This window comes from Dipodomys spectabilis, unplaced genomic scaffold, assembly GCF_019054845.1.
Source record: "Dipodomys spectabilis isolate Male_0828 unplaced genomic scaffold, ASM1905484v1 ptg000054l, whole genome shotgun sequence".
Lineage (NCBI taxonomy): Eukaryota > Metazoa > Chordata > Mammalia > Rodentia > Heteromyidae > Dipodomys > Dipodomys spectabilis.
The window spans coordinates 6046979-6070229 of record NW_024870731.1 but is presented as its reverse complement, the minus strand read 5'-3'; the positions used below and the strand labels follow the sequence as shown (position 1 = coordinate 6070229).

Here is a 23251-nt window from a genome sequence, read left to right as displayed (position 1 = left end):
TTAGGGGAAATTCTAAGTGGCATTACTGCCTCAAATCCAATTGGAACTGTACAAGAATTTTCAGTAATTAGCAGTTGATGTTCACAGAGAACCAGAGAAAAGGATGTGTCTTAAAGCACAGGATATTATTACTGGAAATAGAGTTGCATGAAGACACAAATGAAGAAAAATTGTACAAAGGGCTAAAAAGTAGAAGCTTTGGGCAAAGCACTTCTCTGTATATCCAGGTGTGGATGAATCCCTCAGGTCTATAGACATCAAGAAGTTTTCAGCGTTCAGGGCAGAAACCCCAATGCAAAGAACAAGGTCGTTGTTAAAGATTCTGTTTTTATGATGTCTCTTGAAATGAAAATTTAAAAGTACCTAAGTTCAGAAGGAAAGGAAGAGACACCCAAGATGAGGGGAAGAATTCTGGAATTTTATTCAAATAGGAACTTTCTCATCTATTCAGAGATGATTCTCTTGAAGCTCCAATGGAATTTTGGCCAAAATGCCTTCCTTTCTGTCAAATCAGCATAAATAAAGTTAAACATAGCTTAACACCAGTTTTGATTTTCTCACAACCAATTAAAACCTGTCATATACAACTTTAATACAAACTTAGTTACCAAAAGGAAAGGCAAACATGCAAATATTGATCAAAAAGTTTCTTTAGTCTTGTTTTAAACCTTTTGAAGTTATGCCATCAAAATTGATGAGTATTTTAGTAGGTATTCTTGTGCATATTTTTCCTTAAGTATACTTGGTCTTCAGTGCATTTTTTTTTTTAAATTGAGGAAAACCAGCAAGCAGGAAGAGCACAATGCAACAAGCATTGCATTTTGTTCCAGACAAACAGCTTTTTTAAAAAAAAAAAAAAAAAGGCAAAATACATTAAACAAAGTGCATCAATTGCAATGGGGTCAGCATTAGTAAAATGTCTAAGGATAGTGCTGGAAACAATCAGGAGTTCCTCCCTGGCAATCCTCTAACTGTCTTCAGAGAATGCTCAACCAAAAAAGGAAGGAGGAGAGAGAAAAAGAAACTAGTACTTAAAATCTCAAGAGAAACATTCAAACTTCCTTCTCCAGAGATTCTTGCAAAGAGAGCTAAGGGACCACTCAGCTTTAACTTTTCATAAACTTTGTAATCCCCCTCAATCATCCTGCTTTGTGACTTGATTTGCTCCCAAACACTACCCCCATCCATTCAACACTCTATAATTACTTCCATCCTGCCAGGCTAGGTATCAGTTATTAGACTAAATAAACTACATAGAAACCCTAATTAGGCCTGATCTTCCACAAATCCTGAGAATAGGTACCCCTGGCCCTTCAGCAGTGGTAGCACCATCTCACAAGTCAGCTATGACCAGAGTCATGCCTTCCATGGCTCTAGTCTGTGCTTTACTCCTGTTATTGAAGACTTGTCTGGTAAATTTGTAACTTGCTTATCCTTTTTCACATGACAATAGGTCATCACACTCGGATAGACCACTCAGAAAGAGCATAAAGGAAGAGTTTTAGGCCTACATCTCCATACACCAACCCTCTAATCCTAGTATTGATGGTTCTTGTGAAGATCTGACTTTGTAAACATTGAAAAAAAAAGATGCTTTTTCTTTTTGTGCCAGTCTTGGGTCTTGAACTCAGGTGCTGGATGCTGTCCCTGAGCATCTTTGCTTAAGGCTAGCGCTCTACCATTTGAGCTCCACTTTCAGTTTTTTTTTGGTAGTTAACTGGAGATAAGAGATTCGTGGGCTTTCTTTCCCTGGGCTAGCTTCAACTGTGATCCTCATATCTCAGCCTCCTGAGTAGCTAGGATTACAGGTGTGACCCACCAGTGCCTAGTAAGATAATCAATCTCAATGCCTATGAATTTCTTCCCTCACCTAAGTGTATGGTACCCTAAAAACAAGGCTACCTATGTGTTTGGGGACAAGCAGTAGGGAAAATACTTCAAGTGAGTGGACCTGGAACTAGATTTGGACTGGGCTTTGAATTTAGAAGTCTTTTATTAATTAATTAATTAATTAATTATTTTTGGGTCCAGTCGTGGGGCCTGAACTCTGGGCCTGGGTGCTGTCCCTCAGCTCTTCAGCTCAAGGCTAGCACTCTACCACTTGAGCCACAGTGCCACTTCCGGCTTTTTTCTTTTTGCTTATGTGGTGCTGAGGACTCGAACCCAGGGCCTCAGGCATGCAAGGTAAGCACTCTACCACTGAGCCACCTTCCCAGCCCCTGAATTTAGAAGTCTTAAACCACACTTCTAAGTCAATTGGTAATTATGGGTAAATCAAAATATCCAAACATACATACTCTCATACAAAGTCATTAAAACTCACTAGTAAAAACATTTAAAGTGAATGAAAGGAGGGAAAAAGTATTAAAAATTGCCATTTCTTTTTGGTTTTGCAGGAAGCTATTTGTCTCATAGCACCATGGTCATAACACATGGTCACTTACAGTGGATCAAGGACCAAAGACATTCAAAATTAAAAAGGGAATACCTGATCCCTGTCAAATTTTATGCCTCATTTCTTTTAGTGATGCTTTCTTTATAAGCAAGACATTTCTACTGATAAAAGAGAACTCTTTCGATGCACACTTACAGATCACCCTCAATATAAAGGACAAGTTCAAACCCAGGATGTGTTTCAGATTTTGAGGCTATATGACTAATAACTCTTAGAACTTCTATGGAAACCAATCAAACGAGCAAAGTATGTGCTAATTTTAAGTCTTTGGTGATAGGTGCCTAAGTAAATCATAATTGCCAGTAGGTTTTCACTATTTTCCCATCCAAAGTTTCTGATGTTCTGTGTCCTTTGGAGACAGTATTGGTTTGAGCTGGGAATGGTTCTGAGACCTAAGGAGGCCTAGAGCTTTTAATTTGTATTCAGGTATCACATTAGTGATTGAACTAGTAAAAGAGAGCAGGTAAGTTCTTAGGAAGCTCTAGTCCAATGCTCTCTCACAATGAGAGTAATTTTACTTCTAGAAAACATATAAAGACCAAGTTCTAAACTGGTTTTCTATGCCTGCCTCTACCATAATTCAATAAATACTTGTCAAGAACATCATCATTCCCAGAGGTTGGTAAATACCCTTCCTTGGCCTCATAAATCTATATTGAACATGGTAGAAACCACCTGCATTGTTAATGGTAGGGTAAAAGCCCCCATTAATACATTTCCTGTGTTAACCCCTTCAGACTCCACTTCCTATGAGAAGGATGAAGTTCATAAAAGAAAGTAAGGTAGTTACCAAAAGCCCACAAAAAAATACTCAAAATGTCAGAACTAAAGGTTTCCCTGGTGCACTGATATAGCTGTTAACAGTCTAATGTTGGGCAGCCAGCTTTTCAGGACCAGGAGTAACACAGTCCATTGACCTTTCTCTAAGCTTGTCAATCCAAGGTGAAAGTGGATTGTGAAAAACCTGTTCTCAGGCAGGCTGTAGAGGAAAAACATAGGTGAAATCTAGATAAATGCAATGCATTTATAATATACTTTTTATAAATTTAAGAGGGTGGTCTCTCTCCAAAACAAAAGGGCTGGGAAGGTGGTTCAGTGGTAGAATGCTTGCCTTGCATATATGAGGCCCTGGGTTTGATTCCTCAGCACCACCTAAGTAGAAAAAGCCAGAAGTAGTACTGTGGCTGAAGTAGTTGAGCATTAGCCTTGAGCTGAAGAGCTGAGGGACAGTGCCTATGCCCAGGGTTTAGGCCCCAGGACCAACAAAAACAAAACAAAACAAACAAACAAAAAACAAGCATGAAAGCCCAAGCCTATAATCCTACCTACTTGGAAGGGAGAGAATAGGCAATCCAGGTTCAAGGCCAGCTTGGGCCCAAAAGTTCATAAGATTCATCTTGACCAATCTCTCTCTTTTTTTTTTTTTTAAATGGAATGCTTCATGAATTTGCATGTCATCCTTGCACAGGGGCCATGCTAATCTCTGTATCATTCCAATTTTAGTATATGTGCTGCCGAAATGAGCACTTGATCAAATTCTTTTTTTTTTTTGTTCCGGTTGTGGGGCCTGAACTCTGTGCTTGGGCGCTGTCCCTCAGCTCTTCAGCTCAAGGCTAGCACTCTACCACTTGAGCCACAGCGCCACTTCCGGCTTTTTTCTTTTTGCTTATGTGGTCCTGAGGAATCGAACCCAGGGCCTTATGCATGCAAGGCAAGCGCTCTACCACTGAGCCACCTTCCCAGCCCCTTGATCAAATTCTTAAGGCATGTGTAGTAGCACATGCCTGTCATCCCAACGACAAAATAAACATGAGGACTGGAGTTTAGGCTACTTGGTCATCAAGTGAGACTCTAATCTCAAAAATATAACCAACACAAAGGGGTTGGTGGAATGGCTCAAATGGCAGAAAAACAGTCTTGGCAAGTGTGAGAACCTAAATTCAATCTGTAGTGCAAACAAAACAAAAGTCCATAAACGTATGTCTAACATACAGCCATTTTACCCCAAGGTAAGCTTAAAATGTTTCAGCATCACCATAATTGGGCCACCACTGCTACACAGGCTAACTTCAGTGGCTTTAGGAGGTAAATACAATTCAAATTTTATACTTAAAAAAAATAAAAAGGAGCTTGAAGGTAGGACAGGAGGGGGGAAATGAGGGAGAATGGTGGAGGGAGTGACATTAACCTGACTTATAACCTGACTTATGGAATTGTAACCTCTTGTACCACTATATCATCAATCATCAATTATCATCATCATCATCATCATCACCATCATAAATGAGGCCAACTGCTGGTGGCTCACACCTGTAATCCTAGCTACTCAGGAGACTGAGAGCTGAATTGAGGTTTAAAGCCATCTTGGGCAGAAAAAGTATGTGAGACTCTGTAAAAAGCTCTAAGTAGAGATGTGGTTTAAGTGGTAGAGCAACTAAGGGACAGTGCCTAGGCCCTGAGTCCAAGCCCCAGGATTGGCATACAAAGTCTGTTCCAAATTCCAAATATTCTCTTATATGTAAGAATCTAGTAGTAGTGAATATAATTCTTCTTAAATGTGATCGTTTGATAAACTATATTAAGTATGGGAGTACAAGGAAATCTTTAGAGAAGCCCCATTTCTTGCCCATTTATAGTTGGCTTTCTCTTGTAGAAACTAAGCTTGAACAATCATGGTACAAACAGACAAATCTGCTGTGTCCCAACCCTCCACAGATTAGAGGCTACTCAGAGATATGTGTTTCATGTTCAAAGGCTGCATCCCCTTAACTGTGAAATAAGTTAGTTTTTGAAAATCTGTGGCCTTGGGAATAGTTGAGAAGATAGACAAAATAGCATATTGCTATACTTGGCAAATTACGTTTATATAAGGCTCTACCCATTAATTCCAGAAATTTTGTGTTCCATGGTTCTTCCTCAAGGGACTCTCTTTTGCCATGGTGACTTTATGACTGAGCTCTATTAAACAAGATAACCACTACCCCAGATTTACCAGCTTAATACTAATTATTCCCTACCATCATATATATGCTGCTTTTCTACAGGTAGAGAATTAATAACAGTTTTAAAACTCATATCTCTGAGTAAGCTCAAATATATTGACTATCCCATTTAAATAAAGCTTCTTTCCAGATAAACCTGGTAGAGCAGAATTAATGTTTTATGATCTGGTTGAAGGGGTTGAGATTAGGTGGCTCACAAATTATCCACTGAAGAAAGAATTCAGACTTATGGGTTATATACTAAAGTCTATAAAAACAAGTGGAGTGAACAAATGCAGGCATGGCAATCAGCAGACACTGTGGCAGGAGAGACTGGGGGGCAGTGAAGGAAAGGGTGACAATTTCCAGAAAGAATTGTACTCATTACCTGACTCATGAAACGGTAACTCTTCAGTGCATCTTAATAAAATAGTAAAATTACATTAAAAATAACAATATAGGAAAAAACAAGTGGAGTTGGGGAGAGAAAAGGAAAAAAATCACAGTTAAATTTGTAATAATATTACCTTATATTTGTATAGTTGTTCAGACTTTACCAAATTTGCAGTCTTAAAACATTTCAACTCTTGAGTAAGAATGATTTATAAATTTGCAGGTGACTAGGATAATAAAAAATAAATAAATAAATAAACAACAAAGCAAACCATTTAAAGGAGGCAATCTGTATGTATGTCTTTTCTCCTTCCCCAAGGCTAGAACGATATAAACAAGTGCTATTAGTTTATAATAGCTAGAAATGCAATCATAAATGAAAATCCATCTGAACTTTCATGTCCACTTGAGCTGAGTCAAAAAAAGCAACAACAAAAAACACTATCATATTAGGCTAAGTAGGTCTCCTTAGATGGTAGATTTCATTCACTTTAAAGGTCTGACTGAAGTGTACACATGGTTAAGCAGGTTTTCAGACTCTTTAACCATCTCGCTGTTCTCATCCTGACATTAAGGATGATGCCAATCCATGCTTTGTGCCAATCACAAAGACCTATTTTTCTCTGCTGTGCTTCTACGTTATCTACTCAAGACACTTAAAAAACAGTAAATGGGTTTTACAGTAAGTCCAAGGAATAACTACTGATTTCCACCCAAAGTAAGAACTCCAGAAATGAAACAGAGGTAGACAAACAACTCTAGAGAAAAGGAAACACAAAATAAAAGCCACTTTTATCCTCTCTGAGAACGAATAACGAGTGAGTAATTAAAGTGAAATACCAAAAATCTTTGTGAGGCTACTGACCACAGGAAGCCAGAGCTGGGTCAAGGTAGAGAATGACTGTAGAGCTCTTGGGTCATATCAGTTTAAGACTGCTCTAAGTGTCCAGGTGTTTTTAAGAAACCAGTTTTTCTCCACCCGTCTCTCATTTCTGTCGTAGTTCTAGTGTTCTCAAAGCTTAAAATTCATATCATATAAAAAGTCCTCATTCATGAATGTAAGCTCAATTATCAACAGAGGTAGTAAACAAAAGAACTCCTAAGAACAGATGTGAAAATGGATCAAAGTGTGACTTTACATTCAAAACCCTAGAGCCACATGATTATCCCCAAAATTAACTGTTTTAATTTTAAAAAGCTTAAAAACACAATGATGGTGAAGCACTGAGGTGCCTTAGGCACAGTCCCAAATCAGTGCTGACTTAAAGCTATGTCCTCTCTTTTCAAGAAAGAGCAAGTAGAGAACAAAGTTCAATCTATAGTTGGGAGGAACAGAATGAAAACAACCAAAATGGTGTTGGCCAGTGCCAACATCATCTTTTGTTTTCAGGCCACGCCACTGGAAATTGTTATTCTTATTATGAGTTTTCTTACAACCTTGGTTTGTTTTTTTTGTTGTTTTTTTTTAAAGCTGCAACCTGCTGAACATGCATTGTCCACATTTTCACTGGCAGGAGAGTCACTTTTGTGCCATTTTTGCTTTCTCAGTGTGGGTCTTCCTTCCCTGAAAGTGCAAAGAGAGCAAGCGGACAGCTGCAGGGCTCAGAGCCTCAGGAGTATTTCAGTTTCACTTCTAGAGCAGGGTGAAGGTTGGCTGCATTTGTGCTTCAAATATCCAACTTGTTTTGGTTGTTCCTCTCAGTTGGCAAACTGTTCATAAAATGCAAACTTGATCCTCTCTATGTGATGGCAAAGCTTGATGGCAGGACCCAATTTTAAGTCCATGCATTCTTGGACAGTAGGAAGAGTGAGGAGCAACAAGGCCTGCCCATCGATTTCCTGTTAAGGCAGAAAATGCAAATTATATGTACTTGAACGACAGCACCATCATTCGCTTTGGTCAGTCCTCATTTACCTTGACTGCGGCACAACTGGCTTATGTTTCTGTTTGGTTTTTGTGCTAAGAATCAAACCCAAGTCCTCACACACGCTAGTTAAGTGCTCTCTCACCATGCTACATTTCTAGTCCACAATAGTCCACTCATTATTTGTGTTTCAGCAAATCTGCCTTAAAATTGATCACCACTCTAGAGCCTGACATATGACAGATACTAATTTTTTGCACAAGCAACTCACTATTTTCAAAAAGATAAGGAAAGTTAAGCAGAGCAGGCCTGATTTCATACCATTTAGATATTTGGGGAATAGGATCAAATTCTTAGGGTAAACAGGACTGCTATGGTGCTCTGCTTCAGCTATGGAGCAAGTCAGGGCTGGACAGGGGGTGTGTGTTTGTGTGTGTGTGTACGTACGCACACGTGTGTGTGTGTGTGTGTGTGTGTGTGTATACACACACACACACACAAACCTTTAAGTTTAAACATTAGCGCCAAAAAAAAAATAAAAAAGAACAATGAGCAAGTCAGATAAATAGCTTTTTGTTATCTTTCTTCTCCTGAAAAAGAAATTAAAACACTGTTTTCCTTTTGTACAAGATTTTTCCTAAAACTTGTACATGCATGGTTCTTTATAGTTTGTTATAACAGATCAAGAGTCTTGGCAATTACCTGGTCTAGGAATATTCTTGCTAATGGAGCACAGTCAGTGGATCTGATGAACCGCACAACATCTGCCACACTCCACTTCAAGGGGTTACTGTCCAGGTGAAGTTTTTCAGCAACTTCAATCCTTATTTCCTTCATTTCCCACAAAAAAAATCAAACCACATAGTGTTAAGAGCTATTTTATTCTAAAAAACAAGATGTTTCTACATATAAATTCATAATCCCACAGACAGGATTTTCAATGTTCTCAAGGCATAATATCTTGCAGCAAAGATGGCAAAGGCCCACACACATTAAGTATTCAGAAAAATTTTAGTACACATTTTATCTTATTTACTGTCTTTTGTAACAATATCAGAATTTATCTCAAAGTTACAGGATAAATGATTTGTAAAAATTAACAGAGAAAAATAGTTTTTAAGTCTCCCATTTGTTCTTGATTTATTTCAGCTGGTCTCTGGCAAGGCACTAAAGTAAATAGGATGGAATTTCCAATAAGAGAAGGGCTACTCAAATTATCGTAAGAAACTCTGTGTTGCTGCTGCTATTGGAACATTGTCAAATATAGTCCAGTTTAAAAAGTAACAAATATTTAGTATGTACATCATATAATATATGCATATATGGATATATGTATTAAATACATTAAACAAGATGATTAACAAGAGCCAAAGGGATAATTTATTTTTTTAAAAGCATACATATTATGGAAAATATTTTAAAAGCAATTTCCCCTAAACTGAGAGGCTGCAAATTGAACAAGCAATTAAATTTATTTGTCCTAGGGCTTGAATGCAGGGCCTGAGGACTGTCTCTGAGCTTTTATGCTCAAGGCTAGAACTCAGCTTACTTGAGCCAGACTACATGTACAGCTTTTTGGAGGTTAATTGGAGATAAGAGTGTCACAAACTTTCCTGCCTGGGCTAGCTTTGGATTTCAGATCTCAGCTTCCTGAGAAGTTAGAATTACAGGCATGAGACACCACTACCTGGCTGAAACTTTTTATTAAAACTTAAAACCAGCAATTTTTCTGACAGACTGTCCTGATCATAAATAGCTGTCTTTTAAGTAATCCTTGAAAGACATGTAAATCACTACTTTTGGAATCATTTTAATAGTCTCTAGAAATTTTTTATAAGCTTGTCCTGAAAAAAGTAGAATGTCAGCATCATTAGCAATTAGATTCTAGAGAAAAATTACAAAGGAGGGGTAGACAAACTCTTTAAAATGGTACCTTTGGTGAAGGAGGTCTATTTTCATCATCTGAAAATGAAAAAGTGGGAAGCTCTCTTTTTCTTATTTGTCTGTCTGAGGGCAGTGAAGAGGACATCTCACTTTGGGTGGGAGAAGAGGAACATGACTTTTTTTCTGACATTTCTGACTCTTCCTGTAGTTCATCCTGCTGCTCAGATGTACTTCCCTCACTTAAAGAATCTTCATCCCCCTCATCTGCATCATCCTCATCTTCACCCCCACTTCCCTACAGGAAAAGGAGAAAAGGGTTACTGAAATTCAAACCAGTTCATAGGCCACAAAACCATCTTCTATTGGCTAGAGATGTGAATTAGAAATACCTGCAAGTATTATGTGTTCACATTGTAAAAAGTGGTTGCTTGGCTTCTATACATAACAGGGTACATTATGGATCTCATACCTGGGGTGAACCCACTGGGGTATTATCAACAGATGCAGAGGAGCGTTTCTTCTTATGAACAAAAACATTTTTCCGCCTCTTTCTCCTCTTACTGGCTTTTTTCAGGGCACAGGCTAAGTTACTATGCCCACCAGGTGGCCTCCCAATTCTTTTATTTTTCTTCCTTCCGTAATAGTGTGCTAAATGCGGATGACAAAGAAAAACAAAGTTGTTTTATTATTGTACACCTTAAACCTGCAAGATTCTATTAGCATAACAGAAAATAAGTATATATGTGATTGAGGTTTTAATTCCGTACAGTGAAATAAGCAGAGACGTGTACAATTTAATTGGTAGTAACAAATGCAAAAACCCGAGTAGCCTCCCCTGCCTCTGTCAAGGTAAGAGACTATCTCCATCAACTCATTCCCTTCCCAGACATTCCTCTCCCAGAGCATCTACTATTCTAACTTTCATCATAGATTAGTTTTGCCTCTATCGAACCCCAACGGAGGTAAGGAAGGAGGCAGAGAAGGAAGGAAAGAAGGAAGAAAGGAGAGAGGAGAGAAGGAGGGGGGGAAAGGGAAGGGAGAAGGAGGGCGGGAGAGAGAGAGAAGAGGGATAGAGGAAGGGAGGAAAGAAAAGAGAAAAGGAAATAGGGAAAGGTAAAGGAAAGGAAGTACTGGGTTATATATTAAAGTAATATAAAAAATTAAACATAATTTCCTTCCTTCCTTCCTTCCTTCCTTTCCTTTTCTTCCTTCCTGCCTCGAATCCTGGTGCTTGAACTCAGGGCCTGGATGCTGTCCCTTAGATTCTATGTTCTTTATGTTTAAGGCTAACACTCTACCACTTGAGACACAGAGCCGCTTCCGACTTTTTCTGAGTAGTTTATTAGGGATGAGTCTCATGGACTTTCCTGCCTGGGCTGGCTCCAAACTGCAATCATCAAATCTCAGCCTCCTGAGTGGCTAAGATTATAGATGTGAGTCATGACACCCAGCTTCATAATTTTCTTTTTATGTGTGTGCCAGTACTGGAGCTTAAACTCAGGGCCTCACAGTCTCTTTTGGCTTTTTGCATTCTACCACTTGAGCCACACTTTCACTTCCAGCTTCTTGCTGGTCATTTGGAGATAAGAGTCTCTTGGATTCATCTGCCTGTACTGACTCCAAACCATGATTCCCAGATCTTAGCCTCCTGAGTAGCCAGGATTATAGGTATAAGCCACTGTGCCCCACTCTGACAAAATTTTTTGCAAAAATAGATAGACTGGGCACAGTTAGTGGCATATGTCTATAATCCCAGCTACAGAGATTGGGATGATCAGTGTCTGAGGCAAGCCTGGACAAAAAGTAAGACCCCATCTCAACCAGCAAGCCAGGCATGGTAGTATGTACCTGTAATTCCAGCTAATAGGAAGCATAAGTAGGAGGACTGGTCCAAAGCCAGCCTCTGGGAATAAAATGTCAGACTATCCAAAAATAAAAAGTAAAAAAAGATAGAGGTATGGCTCAAGTGGTAATACTTACCTAACAAGTGCAATGACCTGAGTTCAAAACCTCAGTACTGAAAAAAAAGATTATTAAAGATGCAAATTTATTAGCTATCACTCATCTAGGCTAATTTCAATTATATCGTTGTGAAAGACAAGTTCACACTTAGTCTTTAATTTAGAAAATAGGCAGCTAAGTGGAAAATACTGTTAATTAAACTCCTCCTTTAGTGTTTTTGTCTGACTTCATCTTTTCCTTTGTGGAAGTTTGATGGGAGTCATATAGGATGAAATTTCCAACTTGGAGCCTCAAGGCATTATCACCTAAAGCCAAAATTCTGATCCTACTTGTCCTCAAATCCCACATGCCCTGATGTCACTTGGAAGAGGATTTTCCATGTTAAGCACTATGGTGCTTGCAAATCATCTGAAGATCTTATTAAACTGAAGGTTGTAAATTATCAAATCTGTTGCTTTCTGGTCTAAACGTCTACATTTTTAGCAAATTAGTTTAGTTGTTACTGATTGAAGGTTCATGTCTGATAGGCAAACTTTCTAATTAGTATTTGAATTGCACTCAGATATAAGTTTAAGCTTTTATTCCTGCTGGTAGTGGAGATTGAACTCAGGGATTTGTGCTTTCACTTGACTCGCTTGCTTGCTCATACCTGTCACTCTATCATTTGAGCCATGCCTCCAGCCCAGCATGTTTGCTGGTTATTTAGAGATGGAGACTTGGAGACTTTTCTGCAGGGCTGGCTTCAAACTATGATACTCCAGGTCTGAACCTTCTGAGTAGATAGGATTAGAGGCATGAACCATTAATGTCCTAACTTTCTATTAGTATTTAACAAACTATAAACTTGTATGGGAAGAGATTTTCTTAGCTTTTATTAGATTCTTTGTTTAGAAAATTGCAGTCATGAGGAGCTAAAGTGGAAAATACTGTTCAAAGAAGTATATATATACCACTTGGGGCTGTTGGAAGATTTGTAGACTTTATCATGTTTGTTTTATTTTTCCTACAAAGAAGATGAGTAAGAGTAAGAAACAGTGTGTAAGGACAGTGAGTCTGCAATACTTCCTCTCCTTTCTCTCCTCACCTCCCTGTCACCAGGGCCATTTCACTGCTCTTCACAGACATGCAGCAAACTTCTGCCTGGAACTGAGCTACGATGCCTTTCTGCCCTCCTCTAACTTGTCTGGGCTGCTGCCTTTTGTTTCTCTGGCTGCTTCCTGTTAGATACTCTCTGGGTACCTGTACAAACAGCATCCTACACCACTTTTCCTTACTGGTCCTTTTGCTCTTGCTCAACTTGATTTACCTGGCATGTATTTCTACTAGGTCATTTTATTATCTCTTTCTCATGCTAAATAAAAACTTGGCTGGTACCACACCAAGCAAGTCCTTACATTAAAAAAAAATTCTCAGCTGGATTCTGTAATCTTCATAATGTTGGGACGTGGAAGACTGGTTTGGAGCTGGCCTAGACAAAAAAGTTCATTAGATTCTATCTCCAAATAACCAGCAAAAAGCCAAGGTGGTCAGGCACAGGTGGCTCACACCTATAATCCTAGCTACTCGGGAGACTTAGATCTGAGGATTACAATTCAAAGCCACCTGGGGCAGGAAAGTCTGTGAGACTGACCTCCAATTAACTACACAAATCCAGAAGTGGAGCTGTGGCTCAAATGGTAGAGTACTAGCCTTGAGCCCAAAAGCTCAGGGACAGAGTCCTGGTCTAGAGTACAAGCCCCAGGACCAGAAAAAAAAAAAGAAAAAAAAGAAAAAAAAAAGCTAAGCTCTCCAGGTACAGTGGCTTACATCTGTAATCCTAGCTACTTAAGAGGCTGAGAGATGAGGACTGCTGTTCAAAGCCAGAAATGGAGCTGGGTCTCAAGTGGTAGAGTGTTAGCCTGGACTGAAACACTCAGGAACAATGCTTAAGCCATGAGTTCAAGCCCTAGGATAGGCACACACACACATAAAACATCACAGTGGAGGCATGGCTCAAGTGGTAGAACACCAGCTAAGCAAACGAAGCCCATGCAAAGTCCTGAGTTTAAAACCTTGTACAAGCACAAATAATTGTTTAAAAATAAAATACAACAAAACAAGAAAGAATATTTTTGTTCTATGTCTGTAAAAAGAAAAAAAATCTCCAGGATATGAAGTACAGTCAGGCGATACAGTTAACACATTTGAAAAACATGACTTACTATATTTGGTCTTTGTAAGTACAGAGCAGTTCTCAGAACATGTATCCAGAACCATACGTGGACCAAAGAGGTTAGGACAGCATTCCAGTTTGATACAGGTTTGCCGGCAGAATTCAGTCACCCGGTCTGCTGTTTTTACTATCTCAACAGTAGCTCGATAACTCTTCCCTTTATATCTGCCATTGGAAGACATTAGCTGTCAAATTCATTGAGCCAGTTACCCAGACAAAACACAAACATATTGATACATATAAAAATTATTTCATTCATTTCATATATACATACAACTCTGTGTTGAATAGGTGAAAGATACTGCAGCCAGATTATCTCACATACATACATACATACATACATACATACATATTGTTGTTTGAACTCAGGGTCTTAAGCTTAGTGCTTATTAGGTAAGTACTCTACCACTTGAGCCCACATCTCCAGCTCTTAAAAATATTTTTTGGGGAAGTAGCACTGTGGCTCAAGTGGTAAAGCACTCACCTTGAGCTAAAGAGTGAAGGGACAGAGCCCAAGCCAGAGTTCAAGCCCCACAACTGACAAAAAAATCAAAACAAAACAAAAAATATATATACACATATTTTGCTTCTTAGAATATTCTATGCCCAAGCTGTGCACCAGTGGATCACATCTATAATCCAAGCCTTGAAAGAAAAAGTCAAGTTAGATAACCAGCCCTGAGTTCAAGTCCTAGTACCTGTATGTGTATGCATGCAGGCATGCACACGCACGCACACATACACACAAACTGTGTGTCCATAGTTTGAAAACTCTGATAGTAAGTTATACATTTTGTACTTAAATCTGGCTAAACTATGACAATTAAAAACTATTTAAATTAGCAAACTTAAACCCCTGCTTTCTGTTCCTCGGTGAGCAAAAAAAATTTATTGTCCTTTAAGTAGTTGTACAAAAGGGTTTCAACTCAGTAAGTCAGATTAAATGATTAAATAGAGAACAATGCATCTTGATCAGTGTCATCCTTTCATTTTCTGCCATCTTCCCAATTTCATCCATACCCTCAAGTTATGTGATTCCATTTACACCTATGTACATGGGCTGTATTCGCCCATCCTTTCTCTCCATGCATTTGTCCTCTTCCCTTTTACCCTCTCCCGCCATTTTGTTAAACTGTTAGTTGTTCAGAGGAGTTACAGTTTTCTTTTTATCTTCTTTTTTAGTCCTGAGGACTGAACCCAGGGCCTGTAGATGCCTTGGAAGCACACCTTGAGACCCAACCTGATCACTGAAAGTTTTCAAATAGTAATTTCACTAGCTACTATAAAAAGAAAAGTGTTTTTTTATCCTTTACTCTGGTAGTGGTCTTTGGAGTATCTGTTATTCCAGGACAGTATAACCTGCCATCTATCCATAAAAAGGATCAGGTCAGAAAGCATTTTGAAGAGTAATTTTTATGTCTCTTAAATCTAATTTAAAAAATTGTTCTATGCCAGGTGCCAGTAGCTCATGCTGATAATCCTCGACACTCAGGAGGTTGAGATCTGAAGATCACAGTTCAAAGTCAGCCCAAGAAGGAAAATTCAGGAATTTATCTACAATTAACCACCAAAAAGCTGGAAGTAGAACTGTGGCAAGTGGTAGAGTGCTGGCCTTGTATAAAAACACAGGGATAGTGTCTAGGCCCCAAGTTCAAGACCCAGAACAAGCCAAAAAAAAATATCCTAGCATTTTTATGTCTTTTGAAGTCGTATTTCTCTTATTTGTTTATTTATTGATGGTACTAGGATTTCAACTTAGGGTTTCCTGATTCCTAGGGAACCACTTGGGCCACACCTCTATCCCTTCTTTCTTCAGTATTTCTTTTAAGATAGGATCCCTGATTTTGCCCAGGCTGGGCTCAAACTATGATTTTCCTGATCTCTGCTTCCCAAGGAGCTAAGATTAGAGGTGGGAGCCATTGTGCCTGGCCCCTATTTCTTATATTTCATGTATACATATTTCATAAATGTATTGATGTATGACAGAATGTAAATTGAAAAAATAGCCTAATCCTTCACCACAACATACATGTTCTGATATTATCTGTAGAATTGATTCTCTTACCTGCAAAAGACTAAAAAAAGAATAAAGGACAGAGGAATCTACTCACTTGGCTTTTAAGACTTCCCCACATCCATGCCATACAGAATCTTTATCCAGCTGAAGCTCCCGAAGAACACGACTGGGTTTATAGGCTGCATTGATAAGTAACGTGAGGACCTGAGCTCAATTTTAAAATAGAAATGTGGGTTGGGAGGAGAAAAGCAGACCATTAGAATCATGGCATCCTTTTGTTTTTTTTTGTTTTTTGTTTTTTTTTTTTTTATTTTATTTTTTTATTGTAAAGCTACTATACAGAGGGTTACAGTTACATGAGTGAGGTTATGAGTACTCTTCCTCTTGAACATTGTTACCCCCTCCATTGTTTTCCCCCTACCATCCCCTCCCTCCCTCCCTTCCCCGAGGTTCTTTTTTTTTTTTTTTTGATTGTGATTAAATGATTACATAATTTCAAAGTCACAAGTTCATTCTAACTATGGCATCCTTTTGTTAAGGTCATCTTGGGGACTAACTCGAGTCATACTAGTAAAGAAATGTTAATACAATAATACCAAAAAATATGGAAGTTCCTTAAAGTTACAAATAAATAATAACTAATCCTCTTAATATGTGGCCAGGAAAAATTTCAAAATAGCATGTATTTCCAAATGCTTTTCCAGCCATGGCATACACAGAAAATTGTACTTGGGACACTGTGTAGACAGTTTGACCTTGTTGAAGCTACAGGAGTCTGGTCTAGTATCTCTGGCTCCTCTAGACTCTGCCTTGACATCCTGAAGGCTGAAAGGTTCAATATGACCTCACATCCATTACCTACAGCACAGCATACTGTTTGGGAGACACTTAAAATAATGACTCTTTCATATTCATAGTTTTGTCACAGCCCAAATTAATGTCACACAGTTCAAAGTTCACATTTTCTTTTTTGGTGTGTGGTACTGGGTATTGAATCCATGGCCTGGTGTCCACTTGAACTATGCTCCTAGCCCTTTTGTTTCTGAGAAAGGGTTTTACTACCTTTCCCCGGGGCTGTCCTCAAACTCATGATCCTATCTGTCTTCTAAGTAGTTGAGATTACTGGCATGTACCACTATGTTCAGATTCTCATGATTCACACTTGTTTTTGTTTTGTTTTTTGACCCATCGTGGGGCTTGAACTCTGGGCCTGGGAGCTGTCTCTCAACTCCTCAGCTCAAGGCAAGCGCTCTACCACTTGAGCCACAGTGCCACTTCTGGTCTTCTGAGTGGTTTATTGGAGATAAAAGTCTCACGACTTTTGCTGCCCGGGCTGGCTTTGAACCATGATCCTCAGATCTCAGCCTCCTGAGTAACTAGGGTTACAGGTGTGAACCACCAGCACCCAGCCACACTTGTAATTCTTGTGAGGTTTCTGACAGAACACTTTTCAAACTGATAGGGGTGAACCTGCTAAGTAAAGAATTGCCTAGATGAATGTTCCCTAGGAAGTAGAAAAAAATATGCCCAATTCAGTTCCCAGTATAGTAATTTCTTCCCCTTATCTGTGACTGCATTCAGAGTTTCAGTTATCAATGGCCCACAGGAATCAAAAAATAATAAATGAAAAAAAATCCTAGAAATAATAAATTAATTTGTAAGAAATACCTAGGGGTTAAACTGCACATTGAGTAGGATGATGAAATCTTGTACTTTTTTGCCTAGAATATGACTTATCATTTTGCCCAGCATACTCATGCTGTATATAGTACCCATCTTTTATTTGCTAAGTAGCTGTGTTAGATATAAAATTTACTGTTGTAGTATTGCAGCACTAATGGTTCATGTAACCTTTACAATAGCCTACTGCTACACAAGAATGCCCATATCATTCACCTCACTTCGTCTCATCAGGCAGGCATTATACCTAAATCTCACACTATCAAAATTAGAAAGGTGGATTCAGCACATATTGAGACCATATTAGTGTATTATTTTCATTGTTTTGTGTTGTTATTAGAAGTTATTTTTAAACTAGACAGAAGTTCTATGATTTGGTTGTAGTTTGAATATGTCCCTCAAAACTCCAATGTGTCAGAAAACTGGTCCCCAGAGTGACAGACATAGGGGGGAATGGGAACGTTCAGAGAGAGGTGTTCACTGAGATGTCCTTAGGCCAACTGAGAACATGACCTCAGAAGTGACTGTGGAACTCCAGTCTCTTTGGTTATCTGTTTGGTAATGCCATTTCTTTCTCATAGATGCTGTTGCACAATAATATGACACAGCCACAAGACCTTCACCAGAGACCAAACTGTTAGATCTACCAATGAGGCAGACCACCTCATCTGATGTTGAACTTTCAGATTCCAAAACGATGAGCTAAATAAACCTCTTTTCCTCACACCAGCTTGCCTTAAATATTTCACTATACCATAAAAACCAGATTAATATAATACATATGTATAGGACAAGATAGTATATATAGGATTTGGTACTATACATATTTTCATGCATCCACTGAGGTTTTGGAATGCATCTCCCATGGATAAGGAGGCACTCTACATGAAAAATTAGTAATGTTTGAGAAAACCTATACCTGTTCTATCTGTAGAAGACTATTGTGAAATTCTAAGTTCCTGTGCTTTAGGTCAGAACCTTACCTCTCTAAGAACCAGAACACAGTTTCCAGGTCCTACACATTGAGGCAGCTCAGCAATTCTTCCTTTGTTAAGATATGGCCCTGAGAAGCAACGGTGATTGAAGTATATCTTTGGACAGCAATATTTTCCATTGATCATAACTAGGAATTAAGAAAAACAAATATTCAGAACAGTCATTCTCTACCCCATGTTTCCAGAGCTGAATTACTGGAGGAAAGGGAGGAAGCATACACGTATTCTAGTGTATATGTATGTGATGTTCAGAATCAAATCCGGGGCTTTGTGCATGTTAAGCAAGTACTGAGCCCTGAAATTACACATTTTAAAACTTAACATGCTCTAGAAATAATCTTATACTAGATTACAGAGCTTATCATTCTGTTGAAATCAAACAAATATCCTGAATGCTAACTCTGGGGTTAATACAACAATGTTCTAAACTGAAGGGCAATTAGAAGCTATTTTCTGCTTAGAAAAATAAAGATGCTTTATTGTCTGATTTTTTTAATCTTTAATAGGTGACTTGTCAGTTACTATGGGGATTTTTTTAAAAAAAACATTACTTTAAAGAGTATTCATTCAAAAAAGTAACTGAAAGGGTCTCAAGGTCTATTTACACCCACAGAGCACGAAAGAACCTAGATATGTGGCCAGAGCAAACTTTTTAGCCCATTAACAATTACAGAGAGAGAGTTCTTAAACTCTCATCAGAGTTGCCACCTTTTTGGGAAGGGTTTAGCAGCCAAATTGTAACTCTGGAAAATATCCAACAGTAATCCCCAGAAACATTCTGCAACAGTTGATTTTAAAGAACTAGAAAAGAAAGCCGGGCGCTGGTGGCTCACGCCTGTAATCCTAGCTACTCAGGAGGCTGAGATCTGAGGATCACGGTTCAAAGCCAGCCTGGGTAGGAGAGACTGTGAGACTCCGATCTCCAATAAACCACCAGAAAACCGGAAGTGGCGCTGTAGCTCAAGTGGTAGAGTGCTTGCCTTGAGCTGAAGAGCTGAGGGACAGCGCCCAGGCCCAGAGTTCAAGCCCCACGACCGACAAAAAAAAAGAACTAGAAAAGAAATAATTGGGAATCACAGGTTCACCAAGTAGATCTTCCACTTTATCAATAGAAGTTTAAGGCTCTAGAACATTGTATTAACTCCGGAGTTAATCAGCATGTATTTCAGAGTATTTAAGCAAAAAGAAGATGTGTGCATACTGTACATCATTAACAGAATTCTTACATTCTCTCTTTAATTAAAAATTCAGATTTGGGGTAAGGATACAGCTCAAGTACATGCATGAGGCTCTGGGTTCCATCTCAATACCAGAAAAAAAAGTGAATAAAATTTAAAACAACAAAAAGTAGTTCCACTTGGTAGGTGGAAGTAGGAGAATCCCAAGTTCAAGGCCAGTCTAGAGTACATAGCAAGACTCTGGGTAAAGAAACTAATAAAAAAAAAATTAACAAATAAGAGAGAAAAAAGTTCATGTTTAGAGAAAGATTTGAGTTCTATTTCTGACTCTTCTACTCAGAAGCTATTATGAGCACATTCAGCCCTCGTTTCTCTCCTAGGCAATTACTATCACCTCAATGCCCAATCTGTGATGCAACATCCATAGTCAAAATGCTATGCATTAATTACACAGTCAGCAAAGGGGGAGGGAAGAGTACTTAACCTCCAATGATAATCTCATTTATTAGAGACAATCACAAATCCAGCGCTTTATTTTTTAATTTATATATTTTTATTCATATATAAAGTACATTATAAAAAGGGTTTAAAAAAATAAACCACACATCTCAAAGCTTCTAATTAAGAAAAAGAACTAGGTTGGCACCAGTGGCTCACGCCTGTAATCCTAGCTACTCAGGAGGTTGAGATCTAAGGATCGCAGTTCTAAACCAACCCAGGCAGGAAAGTTTTATCCCCAATAAATTATTCAGAAAAAGCCAGAAGTGGTGCTAAGGCTCAAGTGGTAGAGCACAAGACTTAGCAAAAGAAGCCCAGGGACAGAGCCCAGGCCCAGAGTTCAAGCCCCAGGAGGAAAAAAAAAAAAAAAAAAGCAGACTATCTAGAAAGCTTCATCTAAAGTCAATGACGATAATATTGACTTTTGGAGCCCTTGGCACACAAATGGTGGTCAGTAAAGAACAGTTTCAATTAGAAATGTGTAGAAATATCAGTATTGAGATGTTATAAAAGTAAATAAGCACAATTAAAACTATACTGTCACATGAATCAAGTTTCTCTAATGAAGATGTCATATTCAATAAGTCAAATATATTCTTTAACTTATTTTCAAAATAGTCCACTAAAAGCAACTGAGGGTGGTCTTCTTTTCCATAAGATCACAAAGGCTTATACCTGAGTCTGTGGAGTTCAGTTCCTGACTCTTCAGGCCCTCATGGACAGTCCTTGAAGACAGGACTCTAGGTAAAGTAAGCAAAGCAAAATAGTGAGATCATCTCTAAGACAAAAAAAGTATAAAGTTTCCTTCAAATCTAAGAACAAAACAAATGTGTCAGGTTGTGAAATCTACAATGAAAAGTCCTTCCTTCATCATACATTTTTTAAAACAGCAATTGCTTTTTAAATTATGCATAGGGATAAATGAGCCAAAAGGCAGTCTATCAACAGTGCTAAAATATCACATGTTCAGGTGATGTTTTTATTCATGTGTATAAGAAATTGTAAAAGGAAGTGGCGCTGTGGCTCAAACGGTAGAGCACTTGCCTTGAGCTAAAAAGCGCAGGGACAGCACCCAAGCCCAGAGTTCAAGCCCCACGACCGACAAAAAAAAAAAAAAAGAAAGAAATTATAAGATTACGACTCTAAGATTATAAAATTTCTTATGTGATCATTTTTTCTTTGTAATTTGCTTTGTTTTATGGTGGTACTGGAATTTGAAGTCATGTTCATAACTGGCACTCTACCACTTGAACCATATCTCCACTTCTGTTTTCTTGCTGATTAACTAGGATATGAGTCTTAGATTTAAACTGCAACGCTCAGATTTCAGCCTTCTGAGTAGCTAAGATTATAGGTGTGAACGCCAGTGCCCAACTCTTGTGGAATTCTTAACAAATGAATGATTTTTTCAACAGAAACACTCATGTTAAATTTTCTATTAACTCCAAAATTTACACACACACACACACACACACACACACATAATATGTATATAACTTGTAGGTGAAGACAGAGGGGAGGGAATGGGAGAGGATTAGGGAAAAGATGATACTGTATGAAAGGAAATGTACTTATTACCTAACACATATAAATGTAAGACCTCTATATATCACCTCTAATAATAACAATAAATTAAATTTAAAAAAACAAAACAAAACACAGCTGCCATGGACAGGTGGCTCACGCCTGTAATCCTAGCTACTCAGGAAGCTAAAATCTGAGGATTGCCATTCAAAGCCGGCCTATGCAGGAAAGTCCATGAGAATCTTATGTCCAGCTACCTACCAGAAAACCAGAAGTGGCACTGGGGCTCAAGTGGTAGAGTGCTTGCCTTGAGCTGAATAACTCAGAGACAGTGCCCAGGCCCCAAGTTTAAGCCCCATGATGGACAACAACAACAACAAAAACCCCACAGCTGTATGTGGTAATCCATTGTCTGTAATAACAGCTTCTCAGGAGGCAGATATGAGATCATAAGGTTTGCCCAAACAAAAATGTGAATGTCTATCTAAAAATTAACTAAAGCAAAAAAGCTACCAAGGGTGTCACTCTGGGGAGTGGGGGGGGAGGATGCACCTGCCTTAATAAGTGTGAGGTCATGAGTTCAAACGCCAATGCCACTTATGTAAATTACTTTAAAAAGAAGCCAGGCATAGTGGCTCATACTTGTAATTCTAGTTACTCAGGGGTTTGAAATTCTAGGACAGTCTAGTCAAAGAGTACATGAGACTATTTCAATCAATAAAAAGCTAGGGTTGATGGCATGTACCTAACATCCCACCTCTGTGGGAAGTAAATAGGAGAACTGTGAACTGAGCTGTCCAAGCATAAATTTGAAACCCTATCTGAAAAGTAGCTAAAGCAATCCCTTGTAGTTAATGCTGCATGTACTAGTCCTCTAGAAATATGTGTTAGGCTGATACAACTTGATGGAACTCCACAGGGCTTGTTTTCCAAAGAAAAGTGTACCATTTAGAGACATACAAATAAACTTCCCTAGATGTTGTGTTAAAAAAACATTAAAGCCACTCAGCAGCAAAAAAAAAAAAAAAAGAAAGAAAGAAAAGTAGCTAAAGGAAAAAGGGCTGGAGGAATGGCTCAAGTCGTAGAATGCCCTACCTAGCAAGGCCCAGGGCCTTGAGTTCAAATATTAGCACTGCAAAAAAAAAAAAAAAAGCCTCTTAAGAGACTTATTCCTCATGTAATAACCTCTCACAAAAAGATTATTTTTGAGAATGCTTCCTGACTAAAGCTTTAGATTAGTCATAACAACTAAATCAAAACTCCAAGGGCAGCTTTTTTGTTGTTATTGTTATCTCACGTTTTATACAATCCTATGGCCTTTCTTTCTTCTTCTACTATTAATTATAGTTTATAACTACAAAGGTAGTCATAACTATATATTAGGTAGTTATAGAATTTGCTATAGGTGAAATTATGTTTCCTCAAAATTCATTTGTTAAAGCCCTCATTCTTATATATTTGGAGATCAAACTTTTGGGATTTAATTAAGATGAAGTGAGATCATAAGGATAGAATTTGATACTATTGCTGATCTTCTAAGAGGGTGAAAAGGATCCCGAGGAAGGGTGTGGGGGAACATCATAGCTATATGAGGATATAGCCAGAGA

The 23251-nt window shown here is 38.4% G+C and overlaps 1 protein-coding gene, 1 long non-coding RNA gene and 1 other non-coding gene across 5 annotated transcripts in view; 1 reads left to right on the top strand and 2 right to left on the bottom strand.

Annotated features, from left to right (window-relative positions):
* The first annotated feature begins 1766 nt into the window (after positions 1-1766).
* Positions 1767-2361, top strand: LOC122107854. The gene is made up of 2 exons (XR_006147431.1): positions 1767-1987; positions 2230-2361. It is a non-coding gene; the product is annotated as an uncharacterized LOC122107854 (long non-coding RNA).
* A 1517-nt stretch (positions 2362-3878) lies between these two features.
* On the bottom strand, positions 3879-3982 carry LOC122108265. Its single transcript, XR_006147506.1, has one exon. It is a non-coding gene; the product is annotated as a U6 spliceosomal RNA (small nuclear RNA).
* A 3010-nt stretch (positions 3983-6992) lies between these two features.
* Positions 6993-23251, bottom strand: part of Sfmbt1 (Scm like with four mbt domains 1) — a 132921-nt gene continuing 116662 nt past the window's right edge. For all 3 annotated transcript variants that reach the window (XM_042679691.1, XM_042679690.1, XM_042679692.1), the window contains exons 14-21: positions 20796-20860; positions 18433-18572; positions 15864-15973; positions 13742-13917; positions 10048-10226; positions 9628-9873; positions 8397-8525; positions 6993-7668 (exon numbers count right to left, since the gene is read on the bottom strand). In XM_042679691.1, the coding sequence (XP_042535625.1) occupies positions 7528-7668; positions 8397-8525; positions 9628-9873; positions 10048-10226; positions 13742-13917; positions 15864-15973; positions 18433-18572; positions 20796-20860 (1186 nt within the window). In that variant the 3' untranslated portion in view covers positions 6993-7527. The remainder of the gene's footprint in view (positions 7669-8396; positions 8526-9627; positions 9874-10047; positions 10227-13741; positions 13918-15863; positions 15974-18432; positions 18573-20795; positions 20861-23251) is intronic.